General features: G+C 49.2%; 1 protein-coding gene across 1 annotated transcript in view; it reads left to right on the plus strand.

Moving 5' to 3' along the window:
* Positions 1-295: 295 nt before the first annotated feature.
* FOXN1 (forkhead box N1) overlaps positions 296-27758 on the plus strand; it is a 40197-nt gene continuing 12734 nt past the window's right edge. Inside the window, exons 1-5 of the mRNA XM_060259502.1 lie at positions 296-436; positions 4127-4615; positions 8792-8899; positions 13470-13597; positions 19658-19754. Of these exons, the coding sequence (XP_060115485.1) occupies positions 317-436; positions 4127-4615; positions 8792-8899; positions 13470-13597; positions 19658-19754 (942 nt within the window). The 5' untranslated portion in view covers positions 296-316. The remainder of the gene's footprint in view (positions 437-4126; positions 4616-8791; positions 8900-13469; positions 13598-19657; positions 19755-27758) is intronic.

Consider the following 27758-nt stretch of genomic DNA (forward strand, 5'->3'; position numbering starts at 1 on the left):
GTGAGACCCAAAAGTAAAGTGTGCTGTCCAGCTACAAATGACTCATGATGTCCCTATGAAGTTCAACCTCATGGGGTTTCTACTAGGGCAAGAGATGAGCAAAGGTGCTTTATATAGCGGCCCTGGTCTTCCATGGTTTTCTCCCATTCAAGTACCAACCCAACGTAGCTTCCAAGCTCTGAGGAGGTAGAGCTAGCCTGGGCAATCAGGGCTTCTACTCTCCTTTGTAGGAGGCCCCTGTTCAAAGTACACTTATGTCATTTTGACTGGAAATGTTTGCCATCTATTGCAACAGGGTTCCCGGTGGGCTTTGGTGATGGTTTCACTGCTCCAAGATCAATCCAATATTAAATTTTCATCTTCGGACCCTCTGGAGAACGACCAACCCGGCAATCTCATGCAGACACATGATGATTCCAGCTCCCCGGTCCAGGAAGTAAGTTGCACTTGTCTTCCTTTCTCAGTGGGCACAAATCTAGACAGAATAGATTGGCTGCAGGGCTGAGGCAAAGCCATGGAAGCCCCTCTCCCTAAAGCATGTGAGTGACCAAGGGCAATCCTGTCTCTCCAATGGCTGAGCTGCAGGATTTTTCAACAGCCAGGAATACCTGGCTGATAAAACATTAGACCCTTTAGAACATTAGATGTCCCTTGCTGGGGGAACCCAGAGACCCTCTAGTTCAAGGGTGGCCATGCTTGTTTAACGTAAGCACTACACAGAATAAATGTCAGATGTTTGAGAGCAGCAAGACATGAATGTCAGATGTTTGAGGGCCAGGAAGGAAGGGAGGGAGGGAGGAAGGAAGGAAGGAAGGAAGGAAGGAAGGAAGGAAGGAAGGAAGGAAGGAAGGAAGGAAGGAAGGAAGGAAGGAAGGAAGGAAGGAAGGAAGGAAGGAAGGAAGGAAGGAAGGACAAATAGATGGAGAAGGAGAGATGGAAAGAAAGCAATTTCAATTTTAAATGAATTCTCCAAGCTGCCAGCTGGCTTGGCTTGGAGAAGTGATTTAAAGCAACAAAAGCCTTCTCCAAGCCAGCAATGAGGGTTTCAATAGCCACCAATATGTGTGAAAGAGCCACAAGCCGCAGTTCAACTCCTGCTCTAGTTCGTCTTTCTCTTTGTACCAGTGCCCATCCAGGCATCCAGTGAAAGCACACCAGCAGCTTCTTGCGTTTGGTGCTTGATGGTATCTGGGAGGTTTGATTGAATGGTACAACTGTTGATAGAGTTATCAACTTTTACGAGGGAGGTGTGTTGGGTGATCTACCCTGATGCTTTCTCTTCCTGGCTGCGGCAGCTTGTTTCAGGCTATAGTTATCAATGAGCTTGCCAAAAGCCATTAAAGGGCAGCCATGCCACTGGGTGGTAATGAGTTGATTGCTAAGCACCTACTTTTATCTGCGCCATAATCTACTACCTGGGTATCCCAATTTCTGGGATTATAAAACAGAGAGAAAGACAAGAGAGAGAGAATGTTCTCTGCATGCTGTCAATAATTCAACAGGTTATCTAATTCTGAGCATGGCCAAAAAAATGTAGATAGAAAAATAAACAGGCCTCATACTGAGAAGTGGGATTTTTAAAATCTATGCCTGAGGAACCCCCCAGGTTTGCTGAAAAATCTGATAAAATGAAATAATGTGAAAGGGATTTTCAAATCCCCATAAAGAAGGAATGAGAGCACATGACAGCAGGTCACAAGACCAGCCGCCATTTTTGGAGTTGATTAGCAACTCCCATGATACATTTGGTGGGGGAGAAGGCTACCAGGAAGGGGGGAAGGCAGTGGCTGGAGAGGAGGTGGGCTATGAATGCCCACAGTGTTTGGGCTGGGAGGGAGGCAGTGGCCAGTATGGCATTCACCAGTTCCACACACCCCGCCCAATCAAGGGGCACCACTGTGGGGGGAAGGCAGCAGCTGGAGGAGGCAGGAGATGTTTGGACTGGGAGGGAGGCTGTGGCCAACAGTGGACTCCCTTAGTCAGGACTCAGCACCTGCCTTCTCAGCACCAGCTTCCTTCCCTCAAAAAAGGCAGTTGAGGGAGATGAGGACCAATACTCCTAAACTGTGGAGTCTTGTGAGCAAAATGCAACTTTGTGAGTTACTATTAAATTTGTGAGCTACTTCATAAATTAGTTTGCTATGAGGCCATCCTTCCTGAGCTAAGACAAAAATGTGTGAGCTGGAGGCTAAAAAAACTGTGAGCTAGCTCACACTAACAGCTTAGAAGAAACACTAGTGAAGACCAGTTTTGGGGGGAAATTGGGGGGGGGGAGGAGCAGTGTTCCCTCTAAGCTGAGTTTAGTGTGAGCTAGCTCACAGGTTTTTGGCCTCTGGCTCACACATATTTGTCTTAGCTCAGAACAAATGGCCCCAGAGCAAGCTCACAATTATGCAGTAGCTCACAATTTTAATGCCTGTAGCTCACAAAGTAGAATTTTTGCTCACAAGACTCCACAGCTTCGAAGGCATATTGGAAAGGAGGACAATATAGAAGGAAAGAAATGGGAAAAGGAGGCAGTAGGAGAAGGGGGGGGGGTGGAGAAAGGAAATAGGGGAGGGTGTCAGAAGCTGAAGGACAAAGCAGACCATGGAGGGAATTTCCCTGGGCATTTCTCATAGGTTCCCACTTGTTGTATCTAATTACGAACAACGGCCTCAGAGCATGGATTTTAAAAAAAAATCTGCACAATAGTCATGTGCATATAGAACATTTTTTTCCTACAAGCCTGGGGGAAGGTACACATTTGCTGAAAAATCTGAAACATGAAGGGGGAAAAAATGCATTGCAAGGTTTAAAAACCCTAACAGCACAGAAGCAAATCTTCTTTTAAAAAAGAATGCCTCCAAGATCTCATGACAACAATGTGAGCTCTCAGTGACCATTCTGGGGGTCCCCAGGCACCCCCAACGCACCTTACCAAGGAATTCATGCCCCAGTAGTGTCAGCATAGGGGAGGGGGGAAGAGACAGACGAGCAGGGCTTTTTTTGAGCAGGAATGCACAGGAACACAGTGCCGGTTGGCTTGGCATCAGGGATGTGTGGCCTAATATCAGGGGTGAAATTCTAGCAGGAGCTCCTTTGCATACTAGGCCACACACCCCTGATGTAGCCATTCCTCCAAGAGCTTACAAAGCTCTTTTTTGTAAGCTCTTAGAGCAGGGGTGGCCAACGGTAGCTCTCCAGATGTTTTTACCTACAACTCCCATCAACCCCAGCCAGCATGGCCAATGGCTGGGGCTGATGGGAGTTGTAGGCAAAAAACATCTGGAGAGCTACCGTTGGCCACCCCTGTCTTAGAGGATTGGCTACATCAGGGGTGTGTGGTCTAATATGCAAAGGAGCTCCTGCTAGAATTCCACCCCTGCCTAATACGCAAATGAGTTTCTGCAAGCCCTGCGTTAAGAGGCAGGAGGGAGAGAAGTTGAACCTGGGGTGGGGAGGAGCAAAAAGCCCTGCGTTAAGAGGCAGGAGGGAGAGAAGTTGAACCTGGGGTGGGGAGGAGCAAAAAGAGAAGGGAAAGTGAGGGGAGGGGGGACAGAGGCTGCCAGGGAGAAATAGAAAATGATCAGTAGTCTGGTGGGAGCTGAGAACATGTAGGTACTGCCAGAGAGAGGCAAAGAGGGACAGTGAGAGAGAGAGAGAGAGAGAGAGGAGTTGGAACAATTAGATCCCCACCCCACCCTATGAGTCTTCACCGATTTCCCCACTCATAATTTTTCAATTAGACCTACTAGTAAGCAGATGCTAGGAGATTACAGAAGAAGCCAAGTAGCACCTTTAAGACCAACAAACTTTTATTCAGAATGTAAGCTTTCGTGTATGTGCACACTTTTTCAGATGAGAAATGGGGTACAGTGAGCAGAGCTACATATAGCTGGTGGGGTTTAGCATGCCAAGTGGTACAAAGTTAAAATCCAACAGCAGAATATCAAAATTAACACCTTCACATTCGTTATTCACATTCCTTATCTGCTTGTAAGCTTCCAAGAGAAGCTTATATAGAAGTCTGAATGCTGAATTGCTGGGTTTGCTCAAGAAATCAAAAGGTTTTCAAAATAGAACCCCAAGAATGTACCAGTTTGTGGAAACTCCCTCTCTTTCAACGTGTGATGTTGGTTTGCAGGAGAAACCCGGCTTCTGTTGCCAGCCGTATGATGGAGAAAACAGGACAGAGAGGACAAATTCAGAATCTTCCCAGAGCCCCAGCCCATCTTCCTCGCCTTCTGATCACGTTTACAGGAGAGACATCCACACGGAGAAGGATGTATTCAAAGTCCCTCCCGCTGCTGAGAAATTCAGGCGGTACAGCTACGAGGAAAACCCCATGGGGACCTGCAGCAGGTTCCTCAAAAACAGCGTCCGGAATCCATTCCACCCGTACAAAAGGCAGTTCACCGAAGAAGCCTTCCAGGAGACCCATCAGACCCCGCCAATGGACAAGCACCCCTTCAAAATGGCTATCATGGATGGCTTTGAAGAGATGGCTGGGCCCACTGTTACTGGAGAGGCCGAGGTGTACATCACACACATCCCCAACCTGTCCTCAGAGCCACCTTGGTGTAACACTCAACAGTATAATAATCCAGGGCAGGAACACCACTCACAAGTGATGGTGAGTCCCTAGAATGTGGAGATACAAACGAATAGGAAGAGCCCACTTTGGAGGGTATTGTTGGAATTCTCTGTCTGGTGATGCTCTGTATTCTTGGTGCTTGGGAGGGGCAACAGTGGGAGGGCTTCTAGTGTCCTGGCCCCACTGATGGACCTCCTGATGGCACTTGGGTTTTTTGGCTACTGTGTGACATAGAGTGTTGGACTGGATGGGCCATTGGCCTGATCCAACATGGCTTCTCTTATGTTCTCTTAGATAAGAAGGGATTTTCTTCCAGGACAGATTGATCCAGAAACCCTGGTTTTTGCCTTCCTCTGGGCATAGAGCAAAGGTCTCTGTGTAGGGTTGGCTGCCTCCAGGTAGTTTTTTAAAAAGCACAACAGGAGAATCACAGACAGAAGACCCAACAACAAATCACGGTTATTTTTTGTTGTTGTCATGCCTCCAGATAGTGACTGGGCATCTCCTGCTATTACAACATCCCCAGGTGACAGTGATCCATTTCCCTGGAGAAAATGGCTGCATGGGAAGCTGGGTTCTATGGCATTATTTCCTGTTGAAGTGCCTCCCCTATTATAACTGGTCTTCAGGCAGTCAAGATTAGTTCCCCTGGAGAACATGGCTGCTTCGGAGAGTGGAGTCTACGACATGATACCCTGTTGAGGCCCCGCCCCTCCTCAAACCCTGCCCTTCTCAGGCTCCACCCCCCAAAAATCTCCCAAACCAAACTTGGCTACCCTAATTGAACTAGATGACCTATGGTGTCCCTTACCAATACTCCCTCTAAGCTGTGGAGTCTTGTGAGCAAACATTCTAATTTGTGAGCTACTGGCAATTAAAGTTGTGAGCTACTGCATCCATTAGTTTGCTTTGGGGCCATTTTCCCTGAGCTGGGATAAAAATGGGTGAGCCAGAAGCTAAAAACCTGTGAGCTAGCTCACACTAACTCAGCTTAGAGGGAACACTGTCCCTTACAGCTCTATGTTTCTGTGTTTCCGTTAATACCCCTTACGAAGTCCAAACAAGTCCGTAGACACTGTCCACACAGGAATGCACTTACTGCACATCAGGCAAAAACATAGATTTTGAAAAAGTCACATGCCTTCAGACAACTTAAAATTAATTTTAAATATAATGGCTAATGCGTTAAGCAGTAGCAGATCTCAGGCGTTTCAAGTTTCAAGTTTATTTCAATTTATATCCCGCCCTTCCCACCAAAGTGGCTCAGGGCGGCTCACAGCACATAAAATCTAACATAAAATTATTGAATTTAAAACATCTTACACAGTTAAAACAGTAAAATAAAACATATAACCATGGTCTATTAAAACTACACTCAGTTTCCAATGCCAGTTAGTTATAGGCCAGCCGGAAGAGGGCTGTCTTACAGGCGTATTCATGGAAGGCGAGGAGGAAATCCCGCCAATCTAAGCAAAAAAATGAGAACTAAACTCTTCCATATTCCAGGGGGTCACAAATGTACAGAAAATAGCTATTTCTTTGCCGTGCTTTTTAATTTTTTACTAGTAGTGTCTGCGCTTCCAATACCTTTCCTGGAAGTCAGTTTGGGAATTTCATGTATTCATGTGGGTGTGCACACGCACACACCCAAACAGGTGTTTCTATTCAATTATCTCTTTAACACTTTGAAGACAGAGGGCAGGGGAGGGAATGTGTGAATTGACAGTCAAGTACACTCTGGCTTCTCTAGAGGCAGAACAAAGTTTGAGTCCAGTGGCACCTGGGTTGGGCTGAAAGGTGCTAGGGTCGCCAATCCCCAGGTGGGGGCAGGGGATCCCCCGGTTTGGAGACCCTCCCCCCGCTTCAGGGTCGTCAGAAAGCGGGGGGGGAGGGGAGGGAAATGTCTGCTGGGAACTCTGTTATTCCCTATGGAGATTTATTCCCATAGAAAATCATGGAGAATTGATCCGCGGGTATCTGGGGCTCTGGGAGGGCTGTTTTTTGGGGTAGAGGCACCAAATTTTCAATATAACATCTAGTGCCTTTCCCCAAAATACCCCCCAAGTTTCAAAAAGATTGAACCAGGGGGTCCAATTCTATGAGCCCCAAAAGAAGGTGCCCCTATCCTTCATTATTTCCTATGGAAGGAAGGAATTGAAAAGGTGTGCCGTCCCTATGGAAGGAAGGAATTGAAAAGGTGTGCCGTCTGTGATGGCAAGAACTCCCTTTGGAGTTCAATGATGCTTGTCACAGCCTTGATCTTGGCTCCACCCTTAATGTCTCCTGGCTCCACCCCCAAAGTCCCCAGATATTTCTTGAATTGGACTTGGCAACCCTAAAAGGTGCCACTGGTCTGTTACTTCAGACCAACACAGCTCAATCTATCTGAAGAAGTGTGTATGCACACAAAAAGAGGAGGAGAAGAAGAAGAAGACTGCAGATTTATATCCTGCCCTTCTCTCTGCCCTTCTCGGCCGAGGAAGGCCGAGTGCAGGAGAATAGATGCTTTTGAGCTGTGGTGCTGGAGAAGAATCTTGAGAGTCCCTTGGACTTCAAGAAGATCCAGTCAGTCAGTCCTAAGGGATATCAACCCTGACTGTTCCCTGGAAGGTCAGATGCTGAAGCTGAAGCTCAAATACTTTGGCCACCAAATGAAAAGGGAGCACTCCCTGGAGAAGGCCTTGATGCTGGGAAAGACAGAAGGCAAAAGAAGAAGGGGACGGCAAAAGATGAAATGGTTGGACAGCGTTACTGATGTAACAAACACAAATTTGAGCAGACTTCAGAGAATGGTGGAAGACAGGAGGGCCTGGCGTGACTTGTCCATGGGGTCGCAAAGAGTCGGACTCGACTGTGTGACTGAACAACAACAACAACAACTTCTCTCTGAATCAGAGTGGCTTACAATCTCCTTTATCTTCTTCCCCCACAACAGACACCCCGTGAGGTAGATGGGGCTCAGAGAGCTCTCACAGCAGCTGCCCTTTCAAGGACAACTCCTACAAGAGTTATGGCTGACCCAAGGCCATTCCAGCAGCTGCAAGTGGAGAAGTGGGGAATCAAACCCGGTTCTCCCAGATAAGAGTCTGCACACTTAACCACCACACCAAACTGGCCCTTGTTGGGCTGAAAGGTGCCACTGGACTCAGACTTTGTTCTGCTGTTTCAGACCAACACGGCTACCCAACTGAGACACAGGTTCAAATCCTTACTCTGCTATACTGACCTTGGGCCTGTCACTGTCATTCAACCTAACTAGGGTTGCCAGGTCCAATTCAAGAAATATCTGGGGACTTTGGGGGTGGAGCCAGGAGACTTCAGGGGTGGAGCCAGGAGAAAGGGTGTGACAAGCACAATTGAACTCCAAAGGGAATTCTGGACATCACATTTGAAGGGACCGCACACCTTTTAAATGCCTTCCCTCCACTGGAAATAATGAAGGATAGGGGCACCTTCTTTTGGAGCTCATAGAATTGGACCTCCTGGTCCAATCTTTTTGAAACTTGGGGGGTATTTTGGGAAGAGGCACTGGATGCTATACTGAAAATTTGGTGCCTCTACCTCAAAAAAACAGCTCCTCTAGGCCCGCACGTCACCTCTTCTGAGAAGTAGTATTCCCTGCACTAAATTCCTTGGCGGAATAAGTTTGTTTTCTTAATATTGTAACAGAACTATGAAAGAGCAGCAGAAAGCCTTCATCTGTGGAAGAGGTTGTCGGTAATTTTCTTTGAAAGGGATTGCTTTGGAGTGTGTTCTAATAGAGTAACTGGGGCTTTTTTTGTAGCAGGAACCAGTGTTCCATCTACGCTGAGTTAGCGTGAGCTAGCTCACAGATTTTTAACTGCTTGGAGCTCCAGCTCACGCATGTTTGTCTTATCGCAGGAAGGATGACCCCCAGAGCACAATAATTTATGCAGTAGCTCACAACTTTGATACCAGTAGCTCAGAAAGTAGAATTTCTGCTCACAAGACTCTGCAGCTTAGAGGGAACATTGGCAGGAACGCCTTTGTATATTAGGCCCCGCACCCCTGATGCAGCCAATCCTCCTGGAGCTTACAGTAGGCCCTGTACTAAGAGCCCTGTAAGCTCTTGGAGGATTGGCTACATCAGGGGTGTGTGGCCTAATAGGAAAAGGAGTTCCTGCTACAAAAAAAAGCCCTGAACTGGACTCAGTCACATTCGTCTTATGCCATTTGACCTCTCTCATACAGCAGGATCCAGAGGTCAAACTGAAGACGTCTCCACTGGAGGGACAGCCAAGCCTGTATTGCTACCAACCTCAAGTGCCTCAGATGTATTGCCCCTCGCACCCTTTCCCCCAGGTAAGCTCTGCCTGCACCGACGAGGTCGATCCCCAAATCTCCAGGAACAGCCCAACTTGGAGTTGGCAACCCTAACTGCACGTGAGGAGCAGAAGCTCAGATTATTGCCCAATCGACTCCCTAGGGTTCTTTGGCCTTTGCCAGAACTGCTGATCCCTCTGCATTCACGAGAGGAGGTCGGCTCTCCTTTGCCCTCAGTGAAAAATTGAGGCACCATGGATGTGGCTGGGTGAGGGGAGAATGACTCAAAAGGAAACCATCTCCTCGCTGACCTGCCCAACCAAGCCAAGCAGCCTGTCACCTGCCCATGTGCCCCAGAACAATGGCCTTCTTTATGCCCGCCTTGCCATTGTAAAAGTGGCAACGCCCAGCTCCCCAACCAGACCCTCCCCAACCTTCATTTCCCAGAAACCAATAAAATAGGAATAGCTTTAAACGACACTCGTGATGACACTTCAGCCTGCTCCTGCCCCAACTTCCAAGGAGACACTGAAACCAATAAAGTCAAAATTGCTCTGCCACACCAATCCCGTTTTGCCTGACCTGGTAACCACAGGAGGGTAGGGCAGGAGAAGCCCTTCCAGGCAGCCTCCGGGCCTGCAGTTAAGTCATCAAAGCCAAGTATCCCAGTATGGAATTCCTGCACTTCTCACCAATTGCTCCACTGGCCCGTGCAAGTGTCAGGGGCTCTGAGGTCACTTCCTTGCATGGACGCATCAATTGGGACATCACTCACTTGCTTAAAATAGAACCAGACCTCTGAAAAGGACACGTGCAATAGGGCACGGAAAGCGAATGCTCATATGCCTTGTATCTCTGCTCCAAGTGGGAGCCAGTTTGGTGTAGTGGTTAAGTGTGCGGACTCTTATCTGGGGGGACCGGGTTTGATTCCCCACTCCTCCACTTACAGCTGCTAGAATGGCTTTGGGTTAGCCATAGCTATCACAGGAGTTGTCCTTGAAAGGGCAGCTGCTGTGAGAGCCCTCTCAGCCCTACCCACCTCACAGGGTGTCTATTGTTGGGGAAGAAGATATAGGAGATTGTAAGCCGCTCTGAGTCTCTGATTCAGAGAGAAGGGCGGGGTATAAATCTGCAGTTCTTCAATTCTTCTTCATTGTGACCAGTGTTCCCTCTAAGCTGAGTTAGTGTGAGCTAGCTCACAGTTCCTTCAGCCTCCGGCTCACACATTTTTGCCTTCGCTCAGGAAGGATGACCCCAGAGCAAACTAATTTATGCAGTCGCTCACCACTTTAATGCCAGTAGCTCACAAAGTGGGGGTTTTGCTCACAAGACTCCACAGCTTAAAGGGAGTATTGATTGCGGCCCTAGCATTTGCCCAAATCTGTATGGTAAACCATAGAGTTTCAACCTAGCAACCCTCTCCAAATGCCTCTGAGATCTCAGAACAGAGTCTCAGTGGGCATCGTTGCTATTATTTATGGGAGTTCTAATCACACAGCATATTTTTTTTCTCGATTCCAGAATCTTCTGCAAGCCTGAGGCTTCCTTCAGGGAGGTAGAGAAATGCCCTGCTTGTCTCATGGTCCCACGTTGTGAATTTTTTGATCCCTGCTCTACGGCCCACTTTGGCAGTAGATACATGACGTGTGAGGAGGAGGAGGAAGAGTGGAAAGAGAATTTTGTTCTTCTTCTCTCCGAAGACCAGAATTGAGGAATAACAAATAGGCAGAAGATTTGTGGCAGATTTTGAAAAAAGTATTTCTTCACAGTGCGTGTGTGAAATTGCCTTGAGATCAGGCCAGCCCTAGACCGTCTGGCACCCCAGGCAAGGCTAACTTCTGGGGCCCCCCACTGCACTGATAACATCTCCGAGTTACGGGGGGCACACAATTGGGTACCCCCAGAAGACCAGCACCCTAGACAGTCTCCTAGTTTACCTAGTGGCAGGGCCAGCCTGGCTTGAGATGTGATGCTGGCCATCACTAGATGGCTTTAAAATATGGAGTCATGGAAAAGAGGTCTATGGGATGGCTACATGGAATCTCCTTGTCGTGTTATTTCTGAATGCTAGTTGCTGGGAGGTAGAAACACTACAAAGAAGCTTTGACCTCTCTGTGCCCTGCTTGTGGGCTTTTTCTAGGTGGCGTCTGGTTCGTCTCTGTGAGAAATGGGATGCTTGACTAAATGGACTCCAGTCTGGCTTTTGCAGTCGCATCCCTCATGCAAAATGCAGATGCAAGGCTTGCCCTGCCACTGGGCAAACTAGGGGCGTTTTCGCACAGGGCTTACCCCGGAGCGGCGTCCCTCTTCACCGCGCAGCGTCTGCGCGGATTTCGCACCGACTGCTCCGCAGAACCCGGAAGAGCCGCGTAGTGCCGTGGCTTTTGCGTCGCAAATGTAAACTGCCAAAAACCAACTTTACATTCGCGACGCAAAAGCCGCGGCTCTTCACGGCTCTTCCGGGTTCTGCGGAGCAGTCGGTGCGAAATCTGCGCAGACGCTGCGCCGTGAAGAGGGACGTCGCTCTGGGGTAAGTCCTGTGCGAAAACGCCCTAGGTGATTGCTTAGGGTGCCAGCCTTCTGGGGGCATCATATTGGACGCCCCCATGTGACTCAATGATGTTATCAGTGCAAGGTGTGTGTGCCTTACCTACGGTGCCAGACAGTCTAGCCAGACCTGTGCAGATGCCCATCTTTTGCCATGGGTCAGGTGTGCCATGCAGGTCCTTTGGTTTCTGGTCTCCAAGAGGCAGCCGTGCCCACAGCTCAGCATAGCTGGGATGCAGGTGGCACCAATCCGGACAGCTGAAAGGGTATGGAATGGTCTCCATCGGAGCCGATGGCAAGGCCCCTTATTTTTCCTTTTAATTTAATTTAATTTAACTTTCAATTTAATTTAATTTAAGCAAGCCTTTTCCAACTTTTTTTCCCCTTTTAGGAAGTTTGCACATAGCTTGAACTTACAGTTTGAAAGCCATCTTCCTACTTTTTTTCTAATAGAGTGTTTTCTTGAGTCTGTTTTAAAATTACTTGCTTTAGCAGCTTTCAATTGTTGGGCTTTTTCCTAATAACTCAGGATATGACCCAGGCATTTTATAAGAAACTAAATATTCTGAAATGTCCCTTTCAGTTGGGGTTGCTGTCTCGGGGTCGGGAAATTCTCGAGATCTGGGAGCAGAGCCTGGGAAGAGTGGAGTTTGGGGGTGGAGTGCCATTGAGTCCACCTTCTGAAGCAGCCATTTCCTCCTGGGTGGGTGGGTTTGATCTTTGCAGTCTGGAGATCAGTTGTAATTCTGGGATATCTCCAGGCCCCCAAATGAGAGCATTTTACCAGCAAAATCCAGAAGGCTTTTGCATCAGGTTAGAGAAGAGGTTCAGGACTTGCCTGCTGCTAATAGAGTGTTAAAGCTGCAGTACTGCAGTCGGAGCCCTCTGCTCACGACCTGAGTTCGATCCCCGGCAGAAGCTGGGTTTTCAGGTAGCTGGCTCCAGGTTGACTCAACCTTCCATCCTTCTGAGGTCGGTAAAATGAATACCCAGCTTGCTCGGGGGTGGGGGGGGGAGTGTAGATGACTGGGGAAGGCAATGGCAAACCACCGCATAAAAAGTCTGCCGTGAAAACGTTGTGAAAGCAATGTCACCCCAGAGTCGAAAATGACTGGTGCTTGCTCAGGGGACTACCTTTTACCTTTTTAATAGAAATATAAACACTTAAGTGGCATTAAGAGGATAATAATTTGGAAGAAAATAGAGGTTGTGGAGAGCATTTTGCCAGCCAAATTCAGAAGGCTTCTTCATCTGTTTAGAGAAGAGGTTAAGGATTAGCTTGCTTCCAATGTAAGGGACTAGCTTGCTCCCAATATAAACACTGAGTTGTAGCAAGAGACTGATAACTTTGAAGAAAATAGGAACCCATCTAAAAGTTGGCAACTTGGCCTGCTGAAAGAGCCCAACATGCTTGACCTCCAGCTACCCAAAGTCTAACCCAGGGGTGTCAAACTCATTTGTTATGAGGGCCGGGCCGTGTTGGGCCGGGCCAGGCCACATGTGTACCTATTTCAGATTAGGTAGCAGAGATATAATTTTTAAAAAGGCCACAAACACAATTAAAAGTTTTTTTAAAAAAAACCTTAAAACATGCTTAAAACTTTAGCACTCATTGGTCTTAAAGGTGCTTTCTTTTTATTTCTCCCATGGGATCCAGGGAAATGGGCGAAGGAAGCTCTGGTTCTTTCCTTTCTTCCCCTGGGGACAAGGAGGGGGAAGAGCCTCAGCCAATAGAAGGAAGAGAGGCTTGGCTCAGTAGCTCTGCTGTGCGATTGAGAGAGTCTGGCAAAGCAAGCTCTACCTCTTCCCTTCCTCCCCAAGAGAGGAGCCTCAGCCAATGGAGAAAATAGAGGCTTTGCTCTGTAGCTCCTGTGCGATTAAGCAAGCCTTGCAAAGCAAGCTGTGATGCAGAAGAAAGCGAGAGAGAGGGAAAAGGGAGCAGATGACAGCCAGTTGCTCGGGGGCCTGATAAGAGCCCCCCGGTGGCCTGATTTGGCTCCTGGGCTGCATGTTTGACACCCCTGGTCTAACCACTTTGCCTTGCTATCCCTTTTCTTGCCAGTATCCCCCCGGAGGCAGTTATCCCGTGACCTACATCTCTGCATCTCACTATCCCTACCAAAGAATAGCCCCTCAAAGCAACCAGGAACACCAACAGCCGATGTTTCCAAAGCCCATCTACTCATACAGGTAAGCGATTGCCTGACTTTTCATCCTTTTCCTTGAGGCTACAGCCTTTCTAGGGCTTTTGGCAATGGATAATATTTTGGCTTCCCAACCAACAAACAGGATCAGTCTTGTCAAGCAACAAACACCCCACCCCCAATACAAGGGAGATGCAGAAAAACCCACAACAAGGAATGGCCCAGCGCCCTCTCCATCAGATAGGTTCACCAACCCCAGGCTGGGAAATTCCTAGAAATTTGGAAGGTACATAAGAATATAAGAACATAAGAGAAGCCATATTGGATCAGGCCAGTGGCCCATCCCGTTCAACACTCTGTGTCACGCAGTGGCCAAAATAACCAAGTGCCATCTGGGCAGGAGTCATTTTGTAGAAAAACAGGTGGTGGAGCTCATCCAGGGATTGTTATGCAGCTGCACCTACTATTCAATGGACAAGGGGGTGGAACTCTCAGAAGGGTTCAGGAGCTGTGCTCCGGAGAGCTCCCACTGAATCCGAGGCTTGCATCTGGGGAAGGAGAAGTTTGGGGAGGGGAGGGTTGTGATGCCACAGAGTTTCCTTTCTGAAACTGCTAGGGTTGCCAGGTCTGTGTTTGAAAATACTTTGGGGGTGGAGCCAGGAGAGGGCGGGGTTTGGGGAGGGGAGGGTCCTAAGCATGGTACAATGCCACAGAGTCCCCCCCTTCAAAGCAGCCATTTTCTCCAGGGGAGCTGATCCCTGCCAGCTAGAGAGCAGTTGTAAATGCAGGAGGTCCCCAGGCCCTGCCTGGAGGCTGGCAACCCTAGAAACTGCCAGTTCACCCAGGGGAACTGATAGCGGTAATCTCTGGGCCACCTTGGAAGGGGATAACCCTGCCATCAGCAGAGTGGCCAGCTCTGGGTTGGGAAATGCCTGAAGGTTTTGGGGGTGGAGCCTGAGGAGGGTGGGGTTTGGAAAGGGTAGGGACTTCAATAAGATATAATGTCATAGAGTCCACCTTTCGGACTGGCCATTTTCTCCAGGTCAGCTGAACTCTGTCAATCTCACTAGTGGGAGATTTCCAGCCACCGCCTGTAGGCTGGCAGTCCTAACCAGGGATGGAATTCTAGCAGGAGCTCCTTTGCATATTAGGCCACACCCCCATGATGTAGCCAATCCTCCAAGAGCTTACAAAAAAGAGCCTTGTAAGTTGTCGGAGGATTGGCTACCTCAGGGGTGTGTGGCCTAATATGCAAAAGCGCTCCTGCTAGAATTCCACCCCTGATCCTAACCATCAGATAGCCTGAGGGGGAGACCCCAGTCCAAAGGCCTCAGATTGCTGGGTCCCCCTGACCATCTCTGGTGGATGGAGAGGGGAGTGTTGCCAGACCCAGGTTGGGAAACTCTTGGAAATTTGGAGGTGGAGTCTGGAGAGGGCCGAGATTTCGTTGTGGTATGATGCCACCGAGTCCACCTGCCTCCAAAGCATCCATATTCTCCAGAGGAACTGGTCTCTATAGTAGGGTTGCCACAGTAGGGTTGGTCTCTGTAGAAGGGTTCCCTTGCAGCTGGTCATGGGGATCCTGGATTGCCAATGTTGGACGGGGTGATGCTCCAGTTTGGGGGCAAAACTCTCTGTGGTTTGTAGCCTTTTACCATGGAGTTTTGCCCAAAAACTGGAGCGTTGCCATGCTACATCAGCGATGTGATGGCATCACTTCCGAGTGACATCATCATGTTGCCTTTCGGGGCAGGTAGGGGAAAGCACCCCCCAAAAGTGGGGGTTCCCCTGCTCCCAGCAGGGGTCTGGCAACCCTACTCAGTAGTCTGGAGATGAGCTGTAATTCCAGGGTATCCCCAGGTCTCACCTGGAGGCTGGCATCCCTACAAAGGCCACCTCCCAATCCCTGCAGGAGTAATTTGAGTGAACATATATAAACATATGAAGCTGCCTTCTACTGAATCAGACCCTCAAAGGTCCATCAAAGTCAGTATTGTCTTCTCAGACTGGCAGCGGCTCTCCAGGGTCTCAAGCTGAGGTTTTTCACACCTACTTGCCTGGACCCTTTTTAGTTGGAGATGCTGGGGACTGAACTTGGGTCCTTCTGCTTACCAAGCAGATGCTCTACCCCTGAGCCACCATCCCTCCCTATAACCATTTGAACATATGAGGCTGCCTTCTACTGAATTAGACCCTCAAAGGTCCATCAAAGTCAGTATTGTCTACACAGACAGGCAGCTGCTCTCCAGGGTCTCAAGCTGAGGTTTTTCGCACCTATTTGCCGGGACCCTTTTTAGTTGGAGATGCCAGGGGTTGAGTGGCACTGAGAAGAAAAGCAGGCCGATGCTCACCATTTTTGGCTGTCAGGAAACAGGCCAACATTTCTGTGTTTGGACAAGCTTTTGGCCTCCCTGAGGACTGGAGTGCTTTTAGCCAGCGTCTTTGCATGCTTGGAGGGCTCTGTGCAGGCTGAAGCCTGCAGGCCGGGGTGGGGGGATTCAGGAGGCCCCAAGTGCCACCAGCTGGGCCAGAGCTTGCAGAGAGGCTCCTGCCAAATCAAGTTCCAATTTTACTGATCTTTTCTGTTTTAATGTACCAAAACCGATGCAATATGGAAAGTAGAGAGCGTTCGTGATGTTGCTTCTGTTAGTTCAAATTATTTGTTTGATGTTTTGCTTGAAATTAGGGCTGCCAAGTTCCCAGGCCAGGCGGGGGTTCCCCCACCCAGGAAGTTCCCAACCCACTGGCCCGTTCCCCCAATGTTGCCGGCACAATGACGTCCTCCGACGTTGCGCGCCAGCCATTCTAGGAATATCTGGGGAAAACTCTATGGTTTTTCCAGACGCTCTAGCAATTTGGGAGGGAAAACTCTATCGTACCTATTGTACCATAGAATTACAATGCATCTCCACCCTACAGAGATTGGTTCCCCTGGAGGAAAATGGCTGCATTGGAGGGTGTGCCCCACTGTGGTCCCTCTCATCACCAAACACTACCCTCCCCTGGCTACTGCACCCCAAAATCTCCAGGGTTAGTAATAGGGTTGCCAATCCCCAGGTGGGGGCAGGGGATCCCCCGGTTTGGAGGCCCTCCCCCCCGCTTCAGGGTCGTCAGAAAGTGGGGGGAGGGGAGGGAAATGTCTGCTGGGAACTCTATTATTCCCTATGGAGATTTATTCCCATAGAAAATCATAGAGAATTGATCTGCGGGTATCTGGGGCTCTGGGGGGGGGCTGTTTTTGGGGGTAGAGGCACCAAATTTTCAGTATAGCATCTAGTGCCTCTCCCCAAAATATCCCCCATGTTTCAAAAAAATTGGACCAGGGGGTCCAATTCTATGAGCCCCAAAGGAAGGTGCCCCTATCCTTCATTATTTCCTATGGAAGGAAAGAATTGAAAAGGTGTGCCGTCCTTTTAAATGTGATGGCCAGAACTCCCTTTGGAGTTCAATTATGCCTGTCACAGCCTTGATCTTGGCTCCACCCCTAATGTCTCCTGGCTCCACCCCCAAAGTCTCCTGGCTCCACCCCCAAAGTCCCCAGATATTTCTTGAATTGGACTTGGCAACCCTAGTTTGTAATAGCAACCCTGCCAGGGACACAAATGGGAGAAGCCCAGCCTCAGACCCCCATGCGTGTTGCCTTGAGCTCCATCCTGGAAGCAAAACAGGAAAGAAATGCAAGGAATAAACCGATAGAACAAAGTAGGAGTCAAGTGGCACTTTGAAAACCAACAAAATTTTATTCAGAATGTAAGCTTTTGTGTGTGCACGCGCACTTCTTCAGATGAGGAATCAGGTACAGTGAGCAGAGCTACATATAGCTGGTAGGCAGTGGTTTATTATTATTATTATATTTATATTTATATTCCACCCAGTCCCCCATTTGGGGGCTCAGAGCGGAGTACAACATAAATAGTAATAAAATCACAATAAAATTACAATCACAAAATTGCAATTAGAATGCAAAATGGTACAAATTTAAAATCCAGTGACAGAATAGTAAAATTAGCATGAACGTTTACGTTCTCCATAAAACTTTGTTGGTCTTAAAGGTGCCATTTGACTCCTACTTTGTTCTACTGCTTCAGACCAACACGGCTGCCCACTTGGCTCTATCTACAAGGAATAAACCAAGTTATTCATATTTTCAATATTTCCCTAAACCAGCCAAGCAATTCATTGGGATTGCCGCCTCCACCACCTCCTCTGGGCCTGCTGAACCTCCAGGCCCCAAATCTACACCCCAGCCTTTGCCAGCTGCCATTAATAAGAAACTGTCATTAATAAGAAGACTGTCATGGCCACTCGGGGACATAGGGCTAGAAGAAGGTAGGGTTGCCAATCCCCGGGGGGGGGGCAGGGGATCCCCTGGTTTGGAGGCCCTCCCTCTGCTTCAGGGTCACTTAGGCTTCCCAACCCTCCCGCCCTGGCGGGGGACCCCAGGATTTCTACCCTCTTCCCCCGCTTCCCAAAAAAACGGAAGCGGGGGGAGGGGGGAAACGACACCGGGGAGCCTGGCGAGCCGCCCCATGCCAGAGCGGGCGAGGCCACCGCGCCGCTACCGCCCCCTCCCCGCCCACCGCAGCTGCTCCTCCGAGATGGGCCCAGGCTAAGCCCATCTCGGAAGAGCAGCCAAGAGGCAGCAGCAGCGCAGGCAAAACCAGAGAAGGGGAGGGCGGAGGCAGGCCAGGAGCATGGCGAGCCACGAATCCGGGCCTTTCTAGGACCCGGACTCGTGGCTCGCCACACCCCCGGCCCACCTCCACACACCCCCTCCGATTCCACCCCAGAGGCGGAGCGGGCGAGGCCGCCGCGCCGCTCCCGCCCGCCCCACCGCAGCTGCTCCTCCGAGATGGGCTCATCTCAGAGGAGCAGCCACTGCGAGCGGAGAAGAGGCGGCAGCTGCGCAGCGGTGTCGCCCGCTCCGAGACGGGGCGGCTCGCCACGCTCCCCGGCGACGTTCCCCCCCCCCCAGCTCCACCCCAGTGTCTCCTGGCTTCACCCCAAAAGTCTCCTGGCTCCACCTCCAAAGTCCCCAGATATTTCTGGGATTGGACTTGGCAACCCTAGGGTCACCAGAAAGCAGGGGGGGATGTCTGCTGGGCACTCCATTATTCCCTATGGAGACTGATTCTCATAGGGTATAATGGGCATAATGGAGAATTGATCCGGTATAATGGAGAATTGATCCATGGGTACCTGGGGCTCTGGGGGGAGCTGGGTTTTTTTTGAGGAAGAGGCACCCAATTTGCAGCGTAGCATCCAGTGCTTCTCCCATAAATACCCACCAAGTATCAAAAGGATTGGACCAGAGGATCCAACTAAATAAGCCCCAAAAGAAGGTGCTCCTTTCCTTCATTATTTCCAGAGGAAGGAAGGCATTTCTACCCAAAAAAAAAAGCCTGAATTTCCCTATAAGTATTCCTAACATGATCAACATTCCACAGATCAGTAAGAAGTGAACTCTGACTCACAAACGCTCATGTTGAAATAAAGCGTGTCAGGCTTCAAAAGATGCCGCCGAACTTGTGTTTTGTTTTGCTGCAACAGACCGACATGGTTCCCTCTTTAAGTTATATGCTAAGGTCGCCAGGTCTGAGTTGGGAAATACCTGGAGACTTTGGGGGTGGACCCAGGAGACGGCAGGGTTTGGAAAGGGGAGGGGCCTCAGCATCGTACAATACCATAGAGTCCACCCTTCAAACAGCCATTTTCTCCAGGGAAGCTGATCTCTGCCAGCTGGAGATCAGTTGTAAAAGTGGGAGATCTCCAAGCCCCACCTGGAGGCTGGCAACCCTAGCCTTGTCTATCTTCTGTGGGTAATGTTGCCAAATCTGCATTGGAAGATACGTGCAGATTTTGGGGGTGGAGCCTGAGGAGGGCGAGGTTTGGGGAGGGGAGAGGTCTTCCAACCGGTTCTAATACCTTCCCAAGTAACCATTTTTCTACTAGTAAAATCTCCCACTATCACAACTGACCTGTCACCGGGAGATCAGTTGTAATCCCAGGAGATCTCCAGCCACTCCCTGGAGACTGGCAACCCTATTGGGATCTTATCTTTTTTAAATGCTTGGCCCACACTGACGGCCCAATTCCTCTCTCCCAGCATTCTCATCTTCATGGCGCTGAAGAACAGCAAGACCGGAAGCCTCCCTGTCAGCGAAATCTACAATTTCATGACCGAGCACTTCCCTTACTTCAAGGTGAGGAGCTGGAAGACACATCTTGCTCTCCTGGTGTTTGGTTACATCCTGGCGAGGCAGGCCTGAAGGCTCAGCGTGCTGCTTCCGTCAGGATCCCTGATTGACAGGGCACTGGGGGTTTTAGGCAGCAGGCCAAACCGCTCCTGTTTAGACAGGCCTCTGGGTTCTTGGGGGCTGGGCTGGAGGAGTTGCCTGGGCGTCCCTCTAGGAAACTGTTTGACCCCAAATGCCCTGCGTGCCTCTGGAAGCAGACCAAGGGTTTGGAAGGGGAGGGAAACAGGCTGCGATCACAACAGGGGAGGCCAAACTGCGGCTCAGGAGCCACGTGTGACTCTTTCACACATATTGTGCAGCTCTCAAAGCCCCAGTGGAAAAGGCTTTTGTCTCTTTAAATTACTTCTCCAAGCCAACACGTGGCTCGGAGACTGCATTTAAAGTTAAAGTTGCTTTCTTTCCACCTTTCCTCCCTCCCCCATCTCCTTCCTTCCTTCCTTCCTTCCTTCCTTCCTTCCTTCCTTCCTTCCTTCCTTCCTTCCTTCCTTCCTTCCTTCCTTCCTGATGTTTATTCTCTGTGGCTCTAACATTAAACAAGTTTGGTCACCCTTGGTCTAGGGGTTTCCCAACATGGATCTGGCAGCCCTTCGTCCCCCATCCTCTGTTGGCGGCCAGGGGGTACCTGGCAATCCCAGGAGAAAGGGAGCTGCTGCGGGACTGGGAGTGGGGGGGAACTACAGGGAACCCTGCCATGTGGAGGAGCTCTTGCCATGCTATCCCAGCAACTGCTGCAGCAACAGGGAAATGACAGGCGCCTGTCTCCATGGGGGAAACACTTTTATCTGCATCTCCCTGCTCCCCAGTGATTCACTGGGAACTGCAGGTGAGAAGCAAGGGAGGGGCTACGCGGACACAAACACTCTGCACTTCTTCACACCCTCCCAACCTCAGAGCTTGCGTGCAGGGCACCAAATCCTCGGCCCCAAATGGCACACTGGTGTGGTCATGGCTTCTTCTTATTTTTGAGCAGGAACTCCTTTGCATATTAGGCTGTACAAGGGGTGGCCAAACTTGCTTTACGTAAGAGTCACAGACAATAAATGTCAGATGCTTGAGAGCTGCAAGACATGAATGTCAGATGAAAAAGGGAGGGGGGAGTGAGGAAGGAGAGAGAGGTGGAAAGAAAGCAACTTTAATAAGTGCATTCTCCAAGCCACCAGCTAATTTGTCTTGGCTTGGAGAAGTGATTTAAAGAGGCAAATGCCTTCTCCAAGACGACTGATATGGTGGTGGGGGGCTTCAAGAGCCACACAATATGTGTGAAAGAGCCACATGTGGCTCCCGAGCCCCTGGGCTATACCCCCCTGATGTAGCCAATCCTCCAAGAGCTTACAGGGCTCTTAGTACAGGGCATCCTCTAAGCTCTTGGTGGATTGGGTACATCAGGGGTGTGTGGCCTAATTTGCAAAGGAGTTCCTGCTATAAAAAAAAGCCCTGGGTGTGGTGGAACCGCACAAAAGCCTGGCTGCCTTTGACCATAGGAAAAGGCTCATCCACGAAAATAAGCAGGAGAAAAGTTGTTGGAGGTGGTTAATGGGACAGAAATGAAGCAACCCAATTGCTGATTAGGTGCTCTGCAGGGTCCATTCCTGCTAGCTGAGCCCTGGCCAGTCACTGGACGTATGCAGGAGGGAGGGTCCTCCTGAGAAGACCATATTTTAGAGAGGCCAGGGTTTACAGCCAGGCCTTCTAGGGCAAGATGCTGCTCCAGATTGAAGGCCACCAGCTGCGGGCTGGGAAATTCCTGGAGATTTGGAGGTGAAGCCTGGAGAGGGCAGAAGGTGGGACCTCAGCAGGGCTTTTTTTATAGCAGGAACTCCTTTGCATATTAGGCCACACCCCCTAATGTAGTCAATCCTCCTGGAGCTTACAGTAGGCCCTGTACTAAGAGTCCTGTAAGCTCTCAGAGGATTGTCTGCATCAGGGGTGTGTGACCTAATATGCAAAGGAGTTCCTGCTACAAAAAAAGCCCTGGACCTCAGCAGGGTGTATGATGCCATAGATTCCATCCTTCAATGCAGCCCTCTTCTCCAGGGGGACTGATCTCCCTAGGCTGGAAGTCAGTTGTAATTCCAGGTCTCTGGGTCCCACCTGGAGGTTGGCAACCCTATCCAGACTCCCTGTGAAGTAGACTTACTCAGCAGCTTTCTAAAAAAAACCCAAATTCTACATTTAGTGCTGCCGTTTTCTGACTATTTTCCCCCTCTCTAAAGGTAAAGGAAGTCCCCTGTTCAAACACCGAGTCGTTACCAACCCATGGGATGATGTCACATCATGCCGTTTTCTTGGCAGACTTCTTATGGAGTGGTGTGCCATTGCCTTCCCCAGTCATCTACACTTTCTATTTAGCGTCCCTCTCTGTTGGGCACTAAATTACAGTTGCCAGCCTCCAGATGGGACCTGGAGATCTCCTGCTATTATTTTTGATCTCCAGGTGACAGAGGTAAATCCCTGTGGAGAAAATGGCTGCTTGGGAGGATGGAGCCTGAGGTCCTCCCCCTCTCTAAACCCTGCCCTCCCCAAACTCCACCCCCAAAATCTCCAGGTATTTCTCCATCCATTGTTGGCAACGCTATCTTACACACTGTTTAGTACGTGGGGTGATTTTTTTTTTACATCATTACATCATGCCATAAATTTTGGTTGTCCCTTCTAGATGGGCAGGGTGTTCTCTTGCACGCTTACATTCAGCACTTTGTGAAACCTTGCACATTTCTTGAGGAATCCAGGAAAGATACCCAGTCGCTCCCAGAGCAGAGGGAGCCAAGGGGTGGGGCAGCAATTAATTTGGGATGAGACAGCTCAACCACCGCACAGGCTGTGAAAACAGCCCTGACACAACTACTGTCCAATTCACCTTTGGGTGCGCGGCCCTTTGCAACTCAGGATGGTGCAACCGGCTCCTTTCTAGTTGAAACACAACAATCCAACTCCCACGTCCACGGGGGAAAAAAAAAAAGGGAAAGAAATTTACACAGCTCCACCGGAACGGCTCTTTGAAGTACCTCTCCCTTCTCCGCGGAGCCAGCTTTAAAAGGAAGGGATTGTGCAAGATTCCATAACTTTCTAAAGATCAAGAGGGTTGCCGGGCTCAAAGAGAAGGCACTTGGGAGAATAAAAGTGAGTTATGGGATTTAGCTCACCCCCTTTCTGCTTACCAGGTGGTTTCCACATGAAGAATGGCTTGTGCAGTTCCTACATCGCTGGTGTGACGATGCAGTTCAGCAGCAATGGGGTTTCCTCATGGCAGGTTTCCCTGCTCTGGTCTCCCTGCAGCAGTCATCCTCACACACACACACACACACACACCCGCTTTCCCCACTTTTTAAAAATTGGCAATTGAATATTGATAAATAATGTTGTAACAGGTTCTTTTAATTCCCAGTTTTCCCGTTTCTAAAGCAAGTTTCTGTTTTCCTCTACTCTGCAATGGAAGAATCTAGAAACTTCCTTTTTTCTAAAATAAGAGCTTGGAATTCAGATGACCTGTGACCAGTGGGCCCTCCAAACTGAGTTAGCGTGAGCTAGCTGACAGATTTTTAATCTCCAGCTCATACGTTTTTGTCTTAGCTCAGGAAGGATGACTCCAGAGCACAATAATTTATGCAATAGCCCACAACTGTAATGCCAGGAGCTCACAACTTTAATGCCAATAGTTCACAAAGTCGAATTTTTGCTCACAAGACTCTGCAGCTTAGAGGGAACATTGCTTGCGACACACATTGTTATAACATTAGATCTATGTAATGATGGGAGGGAAGGCAGCATGGTATAGGCCCAATCTTGTCAAATCTTGGAAGCTAAGCAGGGTCAGTACTTGGATGAGGGACCACCAAGGAAGGCTCTGCGGAGGAAGGTGATGGCCAACCACCTCTGCTTCTCAGTTGCTGGGAAAGGTCACCACATATGTTGGCTGTGAATGGATGGCACTTTACACACCACACATGTAATGATAGTTACAAGAGATTGCGGGACCCATCCCACATTCGCTAAAGGGAGCCAGCGTGCCTTGGGGCAACTCTGCCTTGTGCATTGGACATTGCAGGACTGCTAATGGGATATTTTCATCAGCCCATTTGCATGTGCTCCGTTCCAGTAATTACCCTGAAAAGTTGATGTAGCATGTGTCATATCCAGGTCTGTGCAAGGAAAAGCATTCTGTGCAGCAGAGCAGATAGCCCAGGTGAGATTATTCTCTGCTACGGAAGGGGCAGCAGCAGCGCTCTAATTCAGGATACCCTCATTCTAGAAGAGACTCACTTCCGCAAGTCTGACATAACAAAGGGCAGCCACAAAGGGCAAGCAGGCTTGCCCAAGACTCTCCTTTCTTGCGTCGGGTTGGGGGGGGGGGTGCTGGCATATACTAATGAGTTACGCTAAAGAGCTCCACCGCCTATTTTTCTACAAAAGGACCCCTTGCTTAAATCCAACCCAAATTCCTCCAAACATCTTCCAAGCAGAGTTTCTATGACCCCCCCTTCCAGGCTGACAATCTAAACTTCTTGGTGTGAGTTGGACTCCAGGATTTCCTTTGACACAAAACCAAGTTTAACAGTTATTGAGTTGCCACTCCAGGCAGCATTCCTCACAGGCCGAAGGACAAGAATTAAAATATTATGCCGAAAAGCACCACTGAAAGGATTTTAGCAGAGCTCTGCCAATGAAGATGTGGCTGCCCTTTGTCATGTCAGATTTGGGGAAATGAGTCTCTTCTAGAATGAGGGTATCCTGAATTAGTGCACTGCTGCTGCCCCTTCCGTAGCAGAGAATAATCTCACCTGGGCTATCTCCTTTTAACTGTGGGTGCGGGGAGGTGAGGGCTCTCCTTGGCTACCTCCCCTCCCTCAGTCAAAAGGCCAACAAGTCACCCACCACCCAAAATCATTTAAGAAGTGGAGAAAGGGCGGTGCGGGCTTCTCCAGGGGTTAATGAGGGCTGCTGGGGGTGTAGCAAAGTCCCTGGTGGCTGGTTGGCTGCCTGCTCTCCTAATCCAGGGATTGGTATGCAGCTGCACCTGGGGCAGGTAGGTAGGTGAGGAGGAGGGGGGATGACATTATGTATGGGGTGGAGAGAGTTGCCAAAGAGAACTTCTCCCTCTTCCAAAATACTAGGCCATCCAATGAAGCTGATGAGCAGTAAGTTCAGGATGGACAAAAGGGAATCCTTTTTTACGCAGAGAGTGATGAAAATGTGGAATTCACTACCAGAGGATGCAGTGGTGGCCACAGAAATAGGCAGCTTTAAAGGGAGATTCGACAGATTAATGAAGTAAATAAATAAAAATAAATAAATGGTGACTGAGGGGAATTTCCATGTTCAGAGGCACTAAACCTCTGAATTACGGAGCCAAGAGGCAACAGCAGGGGAAGGCCTCAGACTCTATGCCCTGTTGTTAGCCGTCCAGAGGAATTGGTTGGCCACTGTGTGACAGGATGCTGGACTAGATGGACCATTGGTCTGATCCAACAGGGCTCTTCTGATATTCTTATGAAGGCTTTGGCTTCTATGCCCTGTTGTTGGCTGTCCAGAGGAATTGGTTGGCCACTGTGTGAGACAGGATGCTGGACTATATGGACCATTGGTCTGATCCAACAGGGCTCTTCCTATGTTCTTATGATCTCAAACCCTGGACTATATGGACCACTGATCTGATCCAGCAGGGCTCTTCTGATGTTCTTATGAAGGCCTTGGCTTCTATGCCCTGTTGTTGGCCGTCCAGAGGAATTGGTTGGCCACTGTGTGAGACAAGATGCTGGACTATATGGACCATTGGTCTGATCCAGGAGGGCTCTTCTGATGTTCTTATGAAGGCCTTGGCCTCTATGCCCTGTTATTGGCCCTCCAGAGGAACTGCTGGCCATTGTGAGGGACAAGATGCTGGGCTAGATGGACCATTGGTCTGATCCAGGAGGGCTCTTCCTATGTTCTTATGATCTCAAACCCTGGACTATATGGACCACTGATCTGATCCAGCAGGGCTCTTCTGATGTTCTTATGAAGGCCTTGGCCTCTATGCCCTGTTATTGGCCCTCCAGAGGAACTGGTTGGCCACTGTGTGGAACAAGATGCTGGACTAGATGAACCATTGGTCTGATCCAGGAGGGCTCTTCCTATGTTCTTATGATCTCAAACCCTGGAGGCTTTATTTTTGCACTATTTTCTGTTTCCCTCGTGCTGAATTTTTCCCAGTCAGTGTCTGCAACTTTCAGTATTATTTCTGTGTACTAATGGCAGACAGCTGACATCAAAATGGCATAAAAGAAAAAAAATCAAGGGGAAAAAATGAGCCAAATAACAATATACAATCCCCCAAAGAAATGGAAAACTGCCGTCTTTGAACTTCCATATTGGAAGGGCTTTTCCAGCCACATAGAAACACCATCGCCTTCAGAACCTTCGTTGTAGGGGGAACGTTCCCATCGGCGAGGTAGAAAGTGGAGTCAGTGGGTCTCCACTGAACCCCAGCAATTCTACAGGGTCCTCGCATTGTTTGCAGTCTGTGGCATGCACACACAACTCTTGCTGCACTCCTTTCTCTGATTGCACAAAAGATCGCACAACCGGCTATGCTACTCTAAGCCTGGATTTTGAAAATTCTGTGTCTGTGCATGGAATATTTCCCCCCTTCATTTTTCCATTCTAATCTTGCATCATTAACTGCTTTGTGAGCTTTCCCTGAAGGGAAGGAGGGCCTGTGATTTACCTAATTAACCACAGAAAATATGAATTAAAAGGACGGGGAGGGGCTAATGTCTGCTACTTTATAGAGGTGATGGAATGTATTCTTTATTTAGGTACTTTATCCCCTGCCTTTCCCTTCAATAGGACCTCAATTGGCTTTGTTCTCCTGTCCTCCGTTTTATCTTTGCATTGTTCAGGCAAAGCAGCCTTCCAGTTTTGAGTCTGGGCTTTTAACTGGTATGGCCAAACAAGTTTGCATTGTCCAGCTGCTCTCTGCTACTCAAGGAATTTTTCTGGACTGTGCAAAATGGTGCCCCACCTGAATCGTAGGATTGCCAACTTCCAGTGCAGGAAACCCACGAAGGAGAGCCCACCACCTCCCGAGGAAGCCTGTTCTACTGAGGAATCGCTCTGTCAGGAAGTTCTTCCTAATGTTGAGCCGGAAACTCTTTTGATTTAACTTCAACCCATCGGTTCTGGTCCTACTTTCTGGGACCACAGAAAACAATTCCACACCCTCCTCTATATGACAGCCCTTCAAGTACTTCTGGAGCTTACAGTAGGCCCTGTACTAAGAGCCCTGTAAGCTCTTGGAGGATTGGCTACATCAGGGGTGTGTGACCTAATATGCAAAGGAGTTCCTGCTACAAAAAAAGCCCTGGGGCTTTGCCAACCAGGGCGTTGTCTCTGGGGTTGTAAACCTCCAGGTGTCACCTGGCTACTCTATTATCATTGATCTCCCAGTGACCAAAATCAGTTCACCTGGAGAAAACGGCTGCTACGGAAGGTAGACTCGATTGAATCACATGCTGCTGAGGGGCCTCCCCTCCCCAAACCCCACCCTGCCCAGACTCTGCCCCCCCCCCCATTTCTAGGTATTTCCCAACCCATAGCTGGCAACCCAATGTGTCATTCCGGGTCTTCCAGGTACAATTCAATGTGGCGGTCTTAATTTCCCACGGTTCATTGTTCAGTCTGGTTTTGTTGACTTCAGCATTCATTTGTTAACATTATTTATGGTCCACCTTTCTCACGGCAAATCAAGGCAGATCACGCACATTGAGTCAGTACCATGAACAAAATGGGACATTCAATAACCAACACATTAGGATTGCTGATGTCTGGAAACACCAGAAAGAACCAAAGTGTAGCATTAAGCAGGACCTTTTTTGCAGGAAAAAGCCCAGCAGGAACTCATTTGCGAATTAGGCCATACCCCCTGACATCACCATTGTTTCACACAGGGCCTTTTGCAGGAAAAGGCCAACA

This window comes from Heteronotia binoei, chromosome 18 (assembly GCF_032191835.1).
Source record: "Heteronotia binoei isolate CCM8104 ecotype False Entrance Well chromosome 18, APGP_CSIRO_Hbin_v1, whole genome shotgun sequence".
NCBI classification, from domain to species: domain Eukaryota; kingdom Metazoa; phylum Chordata; class Lepidosauria; order Squamata; family Gekkonidae; genus Heteronotia; species Heteronotia binoei.